The sequence below is a fragment of the Megachile rotundata genome, chromosome 7 (genome assembly GCF_050947335.1).
Source record: "Megachile rotundata isolate GNS110a chromosome 7, iyMegRotu1, whole genome shotgun sequence".
In the NCBI taxonomy this organism is placed as follows: domain Eukaryota; kingdom Metazoa; phylum Arthropoda; class Insecta; order Hymenoptera; family Megachilidae; genus Megachile; species Megachile rotundata.
Window position 1 is genome coordinate 9,583,750 of NC_134989.1, and position 13,272 is coordinate 9,597,021.

The window sequence follows — 13,272 nt, forward strand, 5'->3', positions numbered from 1 at the left end:
GCGCCATTTTGGAAAGTACACCCACTTCTGCGAAGCCTGTAACAAGGGATTCTACACGAAATGCGAGCTCCGCGATCACACGAACGTGAAACACGGTGGCAACCAATACGTCTGTAAATTGTGCAACAGGTCCTGCCCGAATAACTACATGCTGGCGAAGCATATGAAGACCCACGACCCGAACTTCAACCCCATCAAGTACCAGTGCGAGATTTGTGGTAAAACGTTCATCTGCAAGAACTCGTTGGTGCTACACGTGAAGGGCCACATGGGCGAGAACAAACACGAGTGCCATCTCTGTGGTAAAACGGTCAAGTCCAAAAATTCTCTTCGGAGTCACCTGCTAATTCATAGCGGAGAGAAAACGTTTCGCTGTGATGTGTGTGGGAAGGCTTTTAGCAGGAGCTCCACCCTGGTCACTCACAAGAGGACGCACACCGGAGAGAAACCGTACAAGTGCGACACATGCGGAAAATCCTTCACACAACGACCGACTTTAGTCATTCACAAACGATATCATACGGGACAGAGACCTTACGAGTGCGATCATTGCAGTAAATCGTTCGTTTCTAAGTCGGCCTTGAACGCTCACATGAAAGTACACCCCGTTAACGCTACGATCGAGTCTGAGTGATCTGTTCAGAGGCAGTGGATTCTTGTGGAAATGAATGCCGATTGACTGTTTAGATGCTACTCTTATACCTGATTGTACGTGGTTGGACTCGAAAAGTTCTCGAACTTTATTTTGTTCGTTTGGTGCTCGAGGATTGTTAAGATACCTTGTTTTGTAGGTAGATCAATTTTTAAATGTTTACGATTTTAAGAATATTTAGCTCTTTGGTCAGTTTTACATCGTGTATTTCGAGTTTACAATTTGAGAAGTAATCTTGAAGATGGTAGAGGGTCTGAAGGAATTTCTAGGAAGTTCGAAAACTTTTGGGCCAGATCGTGCGCCTACATCTCTCCGTTACGAAGTGTTAATTGCTTATACGAGATGAAGTAAAGGTGTAGGCTGAAGTTTCTGATAATTGTGAATTTTGAGCGTTGGTCCTGGATCCTTAAAAATTGACTAATGCCAAAGCTACGAACTAAATACTTTTAGAATTATATTTTTATATAATTTTATTTCTTTAACATCACTTGTCTTACTTTCTTACCCTTAGCCGACTAAACACCATAATCTTCCCAGTATTAAGTCATTTTGCAGTTTTTGTGCGGAAAATAAATAGTTCCATGTCCATGCAATGTACAAACATCCTTCTTGTCATGAGCATACTATTTTTTACGCGATTTAACCATCATGACATGTAAGACTTTATGAAATAAAAGATCTGTTTAACATAGTCCAGACAGAGGAGCGCTGTATTGTTAGAAACCGTAAAGTACCATAATCACGACTGACAACCATAACTTTGATCGAACAGGCCTAATGTATTTTATACACCTTTACAAAATCGACCCAAATTTTTCAATCGACTCAGGTTCGTCGCGTTGAAATTGTAGATCGTGTTCGATAGCAACCCTACTACCAGGTATGCGATTTCGCTCTGGACTTTCGTCGTGTCCTAGCGCAGAAAGACGACGTGATCTCGCAATCAGGATGCTCGATACTGATGTGGCCCTTCAAATTTTTACATTTCAGGTACGACCGCACGTCCGAAGACTATTATCCGATGGCAATGTTGACGAAGCTCGAGCTGGTGAAAAAGGACACCAATACGGACGCGGCCAAGAAAAGCCCTACATCAGCGACGGGTAACGACACGACGCCGGCCAACAGCCAGCCGCAGAATTTCATCAAGCAGGAGGTGAACGACGAGGACGACGAAGAGGATCTACCACTGGCGTACCACTGCAAGCTCTGCGGCGTGTTCTTCGCGTCACAAGCCTTGCTGGACAATCACGAGATCGAGCATAAGGGTAAACGCAAGAACACCTGCGCCCAGTGTGGACGCGTGTTCCGAACGTACGTGAACTTGCGGAAGCACATGAAGAAACACGCGAGCCGCAAGAGTGGTCGCAAAGGAGGCAGCGGTTCGGTCGTCAACCGTTCGTCCAATCTGAAGGTGAAGAAGGAGAAGACAGAACTAGAGTTCCACTGTAAAACGTGCAACAAGGTGTTCCGGCATAAAAGCAATTACCAGAAGCATCTGATGCGACACACCGTGGGCGACCTAACCTGCAAACACTGTCCCAAGAAGTTCCGTTTGTTCCGTGACCTGACTAGGCACGAGAAGACGCACTTCTACCCCAGCTACGTGTGCAAGGAGTGCGACTACGAGACCACCGTGTTGGCAGCACTGAGCATACACATGCTGCGGCACACGGACAAGGCCGACCTGCCCTTCAAGTGCAACGACTGCGACAAACGTTTCCGCAAAGCGATAGACCTGCAGGAGCACTATAACATCCACTCCGGAGACCAGCCGTTTGTCTGCCAGTTGTGCAACAGCGCCTTCTACCTGAGACGACAGTTGTCGGCTCACTGCAGGCGCATGCATCCGGAGATGAAGGCCAACAAGGTGACCAGCACCGCCTGCGATATTTGTGGTCGAGTCCTAGCCACGAAGAGATCCCTGTTCCGTCACAAAGAGAGCCACAATCCCACCAAGCTGTACCTCTGCGACTACTGTGGCAAGAGTCTGAGCAGCGCGGAGCACCTGAAGAAGCACAGACGCATCCACACCGGCGAGAAACCGTACGTCTGCGATATCTGTGGCAAGGGATTCACCGATTCGGAGAACCTGAGAATGCACAGGAGGGTGCACACCGGAGAAAAACCGTACAAATGTGACCAGTGCCCGAAGGCGTTCTCCCAGAGGTCCACCTTGACGATCCACAGGCGAGGACACACGGGAGAACGACCTTACGTCTGTCAGATCTGCAACCGTGGCTTCTCCTGCCAGGGCAACCTGACGGCTCACCAGAAATCCACCTGCGTTTAATTCGCAAGAGTGCCTTCATCGTCGAGGGTAGAACTCTGAAACGGATCCACAAGCTCTTTGGTGCTCATCATTGTGCAGACATTCACTGTTCGACGAATGGCCGGTTTCTCTGTGATTGCCGACGAAACGAACGGACTGATGGGGAATTGTTGAATAATATACGTTCGTTTTATCATGGTTCATGGTGTCGTTCGATGCATCTGCGATTGCGATTGTATTACTCGTTTAATGTTACATGTTTCGATGCTTGCTGCAGTTTTTCACGATGTTCTTTCGAGCCGAATTCGATCGCAGTTGGTTTTATTGTTTCGGATTACGTTACGATCATTTTACTTTAAGCAATTGTTACACCTTCGCGGTTGCATGGGCTCGCTGCGACGAGAGGTTGGCGTTTTGTTGCGTGGAGGGGTCTGTGAAGGTCGACTGTACGTTAAGTGTTAATTAGGGATTAATAAAATTGCGACAAATAGGATTGGTAGCAACGGTATCGTTCCCTTTTACGTCCTCAGAGTTAAACGATTGTTCGAAAATGCGAAGGCACTGTAAAAGCACATATCAGAAAATAATGTTTACTGCAGAACAGATGTGCGACGATCAGCCAATATCTCAGAAATGAATATAAATACTGACAAAATGTGAATGTTCTAATTGTTTGAGTTTTAGCAATGGTATCTCAAATGTTGGTAAAAAATTTGTTTTTAAACTTATATCAGACTCATTTCATTTAGGGAATTAACTGGGGTGTAGAGTTTATGTGGATGACTCTGTTGAACCGATATGATGGCTCATCGTTGCAGGCTTCAACTTCTGTAAAAATTTAGAGATTTTTAAATTCATGAAGTTTTGGATTAATTACAGATTTTTAATGTACGAATTCAGACATTGTAAAACCTTCAAATTTTTAAGTTTAAAAAGAAATTATATAATGTAGAAATCTTAAGAATCAGAAGTATGATGAAAAATATATTGGTTCTGTCCGATCTCCGAATATTTTCGAACGTACATTCTTAATAGATGAAGATATAAAATAATATATAGAATCAAGTTATCATATTGGAATTTTAATTTCAAACGTTTTGTTCGATTAACTCTTTCAACCCCCATGTCACAATTGTTCTAAATTTAAAAACAAACAAAACCTATTTTTGCGATGTATTATTAATAAACTTCTAGAATGAAAAAAATGAAATACTGCAATAATTATTTTAGTTCGAATTCTGTTTGTGATATAATTAATATAATTGCGGACAAACTAAAAAATGGAAGGGTCAAATTGCATTGTAAAATTCATATTTCATCCGCCATTGTAAACGAAATTGCTATCATAACGTGGAATTATAATTAAAAATTCACAAACTAAATAAAAATCAAATATTACTTTGTACAATCACTTGTTCTCATTAAATAAAATATATTCGATGGACGTAAAAGGTATCGTACGATATTTGTGCGAATTACATCGGCAAAAATTTGCTTTCCGAGGTGCTTATTGATTTACACCGGCGAAATAATGCATTACACCGAATCGCGTTTATCGCACGAGAGTGTACATAATCGTATGTACTTAAGCAAACGGTTACTGTAAGATGCAACAAACGAAATTAAGGTAGGAATTGGAACAGTGGAAATTAGAAGGCGATAGATCGTTAAATATGTAATTGGATTCGTCTCGAGTTTTGTGTAAGAGAGAGAATGTAAGCGAGTTCCATTAACGTTGGTTGTTCTAGAAGCTGTGACACATTTTACCGATGTAAGTAGCATCGATTGTAAATTCATATTAATCACGGGGTCAGAGATTGTTTCAGTGCAATGTTCGAAACACTTATCGCCTGTACTGAATTCTTTGTTCCTTCAATTAAATCCTTTTCAGAAATTGCACCATCGTTTTCACTCTGGACTTCTCTATATCGTCCATTTGCTAGAAAAGTGATATATGTACAAAACACTTGAAGTTATTAAGAGGTCCAACTCAGTGAGGTCCAACATAAAATGCCCAGGGTAGAGTTTTCGTGCATACAATTTTTATTGCTCAACAATTGTTAAATTCAAATTAAAAAAATTTGGAAATATAGAAATTTTTCATTTTTAAATTAAAGTACATGTAGACTTTAAGATTGTCAAGTATTGTTATAGGTGGAACTGTTTTTAAATTGTCCTTGAATGCACTAATTTTATGTACACCATGAATGCACTAATTTTATTGATGAACATTTGAAGATAAGATAAAAATTAAAAAAAAAAGAGCCACAAATATGTGACATTGACCGTTGAAGAGCTATGTTGAAATCAAGATTATGCTAGACTAAGCTAGAAGATCCTTTACAAAAATCTATATCAGTATTTTGTTACCTAAAGAATATCATAATCTGACCTAATGACTGTTCATCAAATCACAAAAGAAAAATATACAATCTCCATCGAATGAAATAATCAATTTATCTGAAAAATGTATATTTCTCAGTTGTATCACTATTCTAGCAAACTGACGACAAATCCATATCCCGTCCTTGAAACACTGCCAACACTGGATCCGATCCAGTAGCCTTGCGAAAACGGTTCTGCGATTGTGTCGACTCGCCAAGAGTCTTAAACAACGAATATCGAATCCTTCTTACGACTGACTAAACGAATCGATGTTTCAGGAGGTCGAAAGCATCTCTGGGCCAGGGTACGAAAGACCGGGTGCCAATCGAGAGAAAAACTGTTGCAGCTACCAGTGAAGATCGCTTTAGTACGTTGGTGATGAAAGTGGAAAGAGACTCCGAGGACGAAGAAGCGGAAGAGGACGATCAGCTCGAAAGAGAAGTGGTAGCTCGCAAGGTGAACGAAGACTGGACAACGGATGCCGTGAAAACTGTTTTAGTGCCCGTTAGGGACCCAGTGACGCAGCAGATCAGGAACATGTTGGTACCTGTCGAAGTGAGGGACAAAACTGGGTTAAACATGATCAAAAGTGTACTGGTACCGTTTCAGAGCAGCGATGGTTCGGTGTCGTATGAGATCAGGAAGGTGACGGTGCCGATTACGATCGAGTCGAAGCTTCTGGAGAACGTTGACGACGTCAAAGAAACTGGAAAGGAGAGCAAGGAGGCAGATCCAAAAGAAGAGAAACAGGAAACAAGGGCCGTCGAGGAGGTGAACGTAAAAGTGGAGCAGTTTTTGGACGAGGAGGCCAAGTCGGACAGCCCAGGAAATGAATCCGAGGACAATTTCGAAGTGATGGACCAGACCCTGAGGAACAGTTGTCCGTTGTGTCAGAAGTGCTTCAAGGACGAACACGAGATGCAGAAGCATGTCCGTCGGAGCCACCGGAAGCGGTACAGCTGTGACAAGTGTCAGAAGAGGTGTATGTCCGAGCAGGCCCTCGAGAAACACCAGAAGACCCATGTGGGTGCCTCGTTCCTGCAGTGCTCCGTTTGTAATTTAAGGTACAAGACCAACGTGGGGCTGAAGAACCACTATGTCCGCGAGCACAGCAGTCTGGACCCGAAGTTCACCTGCGACTACTGCGGCAGGTGCTTTAAATTGAAGCACGACCTGAGCATCCACATCGACAGGACCCACATGAACCCGGAGTACATCTGCAGGTTCTGTGGGAGAGCCGTGAAGAACATACTGCACCACGAAGCGACGCACGAGGAGGAGGTGAATAAAGGCACCTCTCGGTACCGTTGCGATCACTGCCCTAAAGACTTCAAGCTGCTGAACAGACTGGCCAACCATTTGCTGAAGAAACACAACGATCGCAGTCAGCCCAGCATGTTGAGGACGCTGTGTGAAAAGAACTTCCAGTCGAAGAAGGACTTCTATCGACACGTCCTAGCCGAGGAAAGGATGAACAGATACAAATGTGACACCTGCGGCAAAACTTACGCGAACGAACAGAACCTTCGTAGTCATGCGGCTGTGCACTCGCACACCTTCGTGTGTCATCTTTGTAGCAAGAACTTTGCTAATAATTATTCTTTGAAGTTGCATCTGCGGATGCATACTGGTGAACGACCTTATCAGTGCAAGGTCTGTTTGAAGACCTTCTCGAGGACCAACGCGCTTAGAGTGCACCAGTTCACGCACACCGGGGAGAGACCTTACGTTTGTGATCTTTGTGGACAGAGTTTCACGCAGCGGAGTAGCATGATGGGTCATCGACGCAAACATCCTGGAAATCATCCACCGCCTCCACCTTTGTCGCTCAGCAAGCTGGAACTGAACGAACATTTGACTTTGTGAACTGGGAAGTGCAATGAAACGCAATAGACGGTTCTTTGTTTAATGTAATTAGGTTAAGGATGTTTGTAAAAGATGTTAGGACTTTCGCGGAGTTACTCAAAATTTTATTTTGTAAGTTGTATTATATGATGCTTAGTATGTGTTTAGAATGATGGATTTGTTGAATGTGTTCTTGAGTGAAACTGAATGTGAGACTTGGTCGGCGACATTTTATAAATGTTGCATGACGTGTTTCTGTCTTTTTGAAATTGAATGGAGGAAAATATGGGAAAGAGTATATTTGATAAACTTATTGATCATTTTTCAATTTAATCTGTAAACACGGAAACTGCATTTTTTATTTATTATAAATTATCTTGAAAAGTGATTGATAAAGTTACAAACTATTTTCCTTATATTTTGGTAAGTTTACTAAATGTAACTTTTCCTATATTTTTCAGTCTCCATCTTAACACGTTAAGCGTCACGCCGATTCTGCCTTCCTTTCTGTTTGGCCCGCGGTCTCCGTCTTCATCGCAACACAAACTCCATAAGAGACCTGGAAAAGTCTCGAAAGTGCGAAGATATTGTAAACTATGTTACGAAAAAAATGCGACATTGTCCGGTAGAAAAATGGCCAGAAAATTGTGCAAGAAGGTTGCCACATTTTGTGATACCTGCGAAGGACAACCGTTTTTATGTTTACCGTGTTTTAACGAGTCCCATTAAATTCTTCTGTAAGAAACATTTATTTATTAGTAGAATGTAATTTAGGTTTATTTTGTATTGTCAGTAATTGACGTGGCGCTTGACGTGTTAATCATTTTTGAAGAGGCGGATTTCCCACATTCGTATAAGGTTTTTGAAATTTATATAGTTTATTTATTAGTTTAAACTTTGTCATTGTTTCGAACTAATTCGCCTGACATGTTGATTGTATTTACAATGTATGTATTGTATAAACCAGTGATGGGCGTCTGCAGAAATTTGACAGTTTTGTTCGTGAATTTTGTATATTTCTAGGTTGTTCATTTTTAGTACTACATTCCTAAATTTTCATATTTCTCAGTTATGAAGGTTTTCAATTTTTATGTGTGAAAGTTTATAAATTTGAATATCTGAAAATTTAAAGATCTATGGACTTGCGATATTGAAATGAAAATTGAAAAGTTTGAAAGTTTAAAATTTTTTCCTCTGCAAACATATACTTTCTCCACGTTGTGTATACTCTCCAGTGAGTATTTGTCCAGCCCATCATTGATGTATACACTAACTAATTTTCATGCACCCATACTTATCAGAAGACAGTATTACCTTCAGTTCATTAGTGCACTTTTCACGTAAAATCTACACATTTTTGAAACTTTTCAACCACGTCGAACTATTTGTTACCAGCGATAATACTCAGGTCACAAGCATCAAAAGTGTCCATACTTCACGATACATATAATGGAAAGTTTTTGTAAAGTACGGTGGATACAACAGAATCGTTTTCATGAAACCGTGACATTGTTATTGTAAGTAAAATGTTGAAATCACATTAACACTTTGACTGCCTAAATGAATGAAATGATTACATTACGTTAAGAATATAAATATTAATATTAAAGGTCGACAGTCAAAGTGTTAATTGAACTATTCAGTGATTATATAATCCGTGCATTTGTTACTTGTACTGGTCTTTCCGTTCCTTCGATTAAATCATTTCTAAAAATCGTTTAATTGTTCATGTTTCCCTCTTGTTCCCTTTCTGTAAGAACAAAGTAAGCAGAAAAGAGAATATTACCGAAGTTTGTACAAGTGTTTTTCATTAATTAGGTCTAATCGATCTTTGCTTACGACTGATTAAACGAATCGATGTTTCAGGTCAGCGATTTCTGCTCAGAACTCGAAACGGCAGCTTCTTTCCTCTCATGGAAATAGAAAGAATAAAATGCCCAGGAAAATTGAAAGGGACGACACCTTAGAGAGAAAGAAAGTGAACAGTGACGCAACGCTGAATTCGTGGCACATTACAAGCACGCCTAGCGATCCTCTAAAAATCGAGGAGAACACTGCAGTACCTGTAGAAAGAGATACGAATCCGTTCGAAGCCATACTGCTTCCAATTCACATCAAGGACGAACCTGTATCTAACGAAATCGCGGTGGACCAAGAAGCTGAAGAGAAACAGAAGCCGAAGAGACCGCAACAGAAGAAGAAAACGAAGACGCAGAAAGAAGAGGTATCCGAGAAAGACACACAGAAGGAAGAGACGGACGAGATACTGGAGAACTTGAGGAACATCTGTCCTGTGTGTCAGAAAAATTTCGACAACGAAGAGCAGATGCGCAGGCACCTCAGGAAGATCCACGTGAAGTCGTTCGTCTGTAGCAAGTGCAACAAAGGTTACTACTCGAACGTGGCCCTGAAGGAGCACGAGAAGTCGCACGAGGACGACTCGTACCTCGAATGCGACATCTGCCACATGAGATTCAAGCGAAAACCTGGATTAAAGCTTCATCATCTGCGAGTACACAGCGGTCTGGAAGCGAAGTTCACCTGCAACTACTGCCAGAAACAGTACAAACTGAAGCACGAGTTGACCATTCACGTGAAGAGGAACCACACGGACACGGGAGAGACGTCCATTTGCAAATACTGCGGTAGGACCGTGAAGGATGTGGAGGAACACGAGAGGAGACACGAGAAGAGAGCCAGGAGACTCACGTTTCAGTATCATTGTAATTTGTGTGACAAGAGGTTTAAAAATTCTATTAAATTGGATAACCATTTGCTGCTGCACAAAGAGGGCTTCAAGTGCACCGAGTGCGACGAGAGATTCTCCCATCCTGCTGACCGGGATAAACACAAAGAGCTGAAGCATAAACTTCGAATATCGTGCACGTTCTGCACGAAGAAGTTCAACTCGCGAAGCAATTTCTACACTCATGTGCTAACTCATGCTGGCGTGAAACCGTACAAGTGCGACATCTGCGATGAGACTTTCACGCAGAGGAATAGTATGCTGAAGCACCGGAAGAAGAGCCATCCTGAAAGCAACCTTCCGGCGGTCACTGTGCCCATGAAAATCGCGGAAATTGCTAAGAAAATTTTGCAAAAGGGTTAGTGTGTTTGAGGAAGCTGTAAGGATTCTTTTTACTACATCAACGAGTATTGGTCATTGTAGGTTATGATTGATCACGTTTGTTGATGTTAGGAAGGCTTATTTGCTCAGAAAATACACGAAGGTCTGTTGCAAATAGATCTTTGTAATTTTTACTTCTTTACGCAACTTCATTTTTTATGTTGCAATTTCTTTACATTACAGTATTTTTCTAATCTTTACTGTGCTTAGGTTAGAATTTATTTTTCGTCAATCTCTCTTCTGAAAAGATACCGCTATATTCTATTTACAATATGGTGTCCATCGTAATTCCACGATTTTTGAGACAAGTTGGACGATCAATATTTGATCGTTAATTGGACAAATTTTTGCAAATGTTCCAGAAAAGTTTTCTAACTTTTATTCAGAAGTTGCTGAAGTATTTTTCTTTTTTGAATACCAAGAGTACCTTAATTTTTTCAGATAACACTTTTTTTATCTATAGTCTGTTTATCTGCAGTTCATTTTAAAGTCTGTAGTATTTAACGTCATTAAGTTCAGCTAATGAACAAAATACAATAAGACATTTTTTAAAGATGATTTCTAACTGAAATGATTTCCATAGTAAAATACAACGAACACAAGTTAAAAATAATTGTACATATACCAAGACCACCTCAAATTAAGCTTCATGTTTTATGAAGCAGGTCCCTGTAATATAACACGAAACCAATAAAACAAACCTTGTAACATATTTATAAAACAGTAGTACATATTAAGCTCATCGTTTCTCGTGTTTCAATACAAGAGTGATTAAATTCCTATTTTCATAAACGACACAGTTTACACGATAAAGTAAGTTACAATTTCAGTATACTTCAAAGCTCTCGTCAGGTTCCATAAACGTAGAAGAAACCATTCGTAAAAAATCACTCGTCTCGCCAAATATTTTCTAAACCGTAACATTCAGCGTACGTTCGCAAGCCTTTGGCGCACTGACATGCTATATCTTTGTTTCAGAGTACCAATTCCAAGACAGCGAATAAACCAAGACCCAAGTTCGTCTTACTACTTAATAGTTGTCGCGGCCAAACCTGAAGACAACGAAACCGCCGGAAAGTCTAAAACTGCGACCAATTCGAATCAATCGAAAGACCCTCTCGAAGTGATCAAGGACCAGAACAAAGAAAGCTCTCAAGTGGCTGCAGGATCAGCTTCGCAGAAGGCCGAAGCGGAGGTGGACGAGGTCCTCGAGAAGATCAAGAACATCTGTCCGTTTTGCGGCAAACACTTCAGCAGTGCCTTGATAGTGGAGGACCACGTCGCGTTCGTTCATCGCAAGCCATACAAGTGCAATGACTGCAAGAAGGCCTATCAAACCGAACGGGCGTTGGAGAAGCACAAGGTGATCCATCAGCCGGACTACTTCTTCAAGTGCGACATCTGCAACGCGAAGTTCAAGAAGAGATACAGCGTGAAGAGACACAACCTACGCGTCCACAGCGGCGATGACGAGTCGAAGTTCGTGTGCGAGCATTGCGGACGCAGCTACAAAGTGAAGACAGATCTGACCCTGCACGTGAAGAAGGCGCACAACTCGGAGCCCCAGGTTTGCCGGTTCTGTGGTAAAACGGTGATCGACGTGAGCGGTCACGAGTGGAAGCATCGCAAACGGAACAAAGAACTGAAATACGAGCACGCTTGCCATCTCTGCAACAAAAAGTTCCGTCAGAGGATCATTTTGGACAATCACCTGAGGCTGCACGAGGAAGGCTTCAAGTGCGAGGAGTGTGGCCAGAAACACAGCAACAGTCAGGAACTGATAAATCACAGGAAGCTGAAGCACCGTCAGCCGAAGAGTTATCTCTGCACCATCTGTCAGAAAACTTTCGCGTGTACCAGTAATTTTTATCAGCACGTGTTGACCCATGCCGGAGTACGACCCTACAAGTGTGACATTTGCGAAGAGGACTTCACTCAACGTTCTAGTATGCTGAGGCACAGGAGACAGCATCCTGGACCCCTGCCGCCCATGCAGTGGACACCTCCGCACGTTGCCGAAGTGGCCAAGAGTTACTTGCAGAACATGCAAGGTGATCACGTAGATAGGAGCAGCGATGAGCGGTTATGATTGTTCTGGAATTTTGTTGAACGAGTTACCTTTAGATATTCGATGTAGGATTTTGTTCGAGATCGTTATTGATGTAGATATTTGACATGGGAGATTGGTAGATGCGACTCCAGGATTATGGCACGAGGAGAAGTTCTTACTTTTTAAGGTAGAACGTTCAGGTAATCGAAGGAGAATTTAGAGAGACGTTTAGTTAACGACTGATATGATATTAAGCAATCGATATGTAGTATTTTTGTAACGGTATTCTTGTTTCACTGCAAGAAATCAGGTTTATAAGTATTTCGAAGATCTGCTAAGTGCTTCCAAATCATTGAAAATTGTGTTAATCTTGAATGAAATTAAGTAGAATCTAAATTTCTATGATTTACAGTAATATGAGACTCGTTAAAATTATTAGGATTTGTAGAACTTGTTTTTATGTATATTTGTATATACATACACGGAGCACTGTTTCTCAGGATACAGCCATAGCAATTAAAATGTAATTAGTGATATTTTAATTTTAAATCTTTATTCACGTTCATACAAATACATTTTATCATATACATACGTTACTTAATCATTTTAAGGTTGCTTAAGCGATACGATTAACAGTGTACGAAAACAGAAATAAAATTCGATCATTTTGAGTATGCGATTCAAAGCATAAATCTCAGTATTTGTATTTCGCTTCTCTCTTTGTAACGTGCAATATTTCCGTACGAAATGATTAATAAAATTGTCGGAGCGGATATATTTCGTACAAAAGAAAATACAGGTTTAATTTTAGATACAATTTGAAACATCATTGTAATCACGATCATTCTCCACTGCCTTATTACAAAAAACGAACACCTGTTTCTCCCGCAGATGAATTGTACGCAAGTTCGCTAATAAAGTGATTATAACCAAAACATTAA

General features: G+C 41.2%; 2 protein-coding genes across 13 annotated transcripts in view; both read left to right on the forward strand.

Moving 5' to 3' along the window:
* The window catches only part of LOC100882515 (uncharacterized), a 54,622-nt gene that overhangs the window by 19,725 nt on the left and 21,625 nt on the right, over nucleotides 1-13,272 (forward strand). For 2 of the 12 annotated variants that reach the window (XM_076533574.1, XM_076533575.1), the window contains exon 5: nucleotides 11,260-12,332. The exons of 5 other annotated variants lie outside the window; for them this stretch is intronic. In XM_076533574.1, coding sequence (XP_076389689.1) covers nucleotides 11,260-12,332 — 1,073 coding nt within the window. Of the gene's footprint in view, nucleotides 1-1,642; nucleotides 4,822-5,587; nucleotides 7,590-9,020; nucleotides 10,259-11,259; nucleotides 13,267-13,272 lie in introns of those variants that run through there. 5 more of the 12 variants (XM_076533565.1, XM_076533572.1, XM_076533562.1 and 2 more) reach the window with 5 other exon arrangements.
* LOC100876314 (uncharacterized) overlaps nucleotides 1-13,272 on the forward strand; it is a 57,865-nt gene that overhangs the window by 11,011 nt on the left and 33,582 nt on the right. The window lies entirely within an intron of this gene.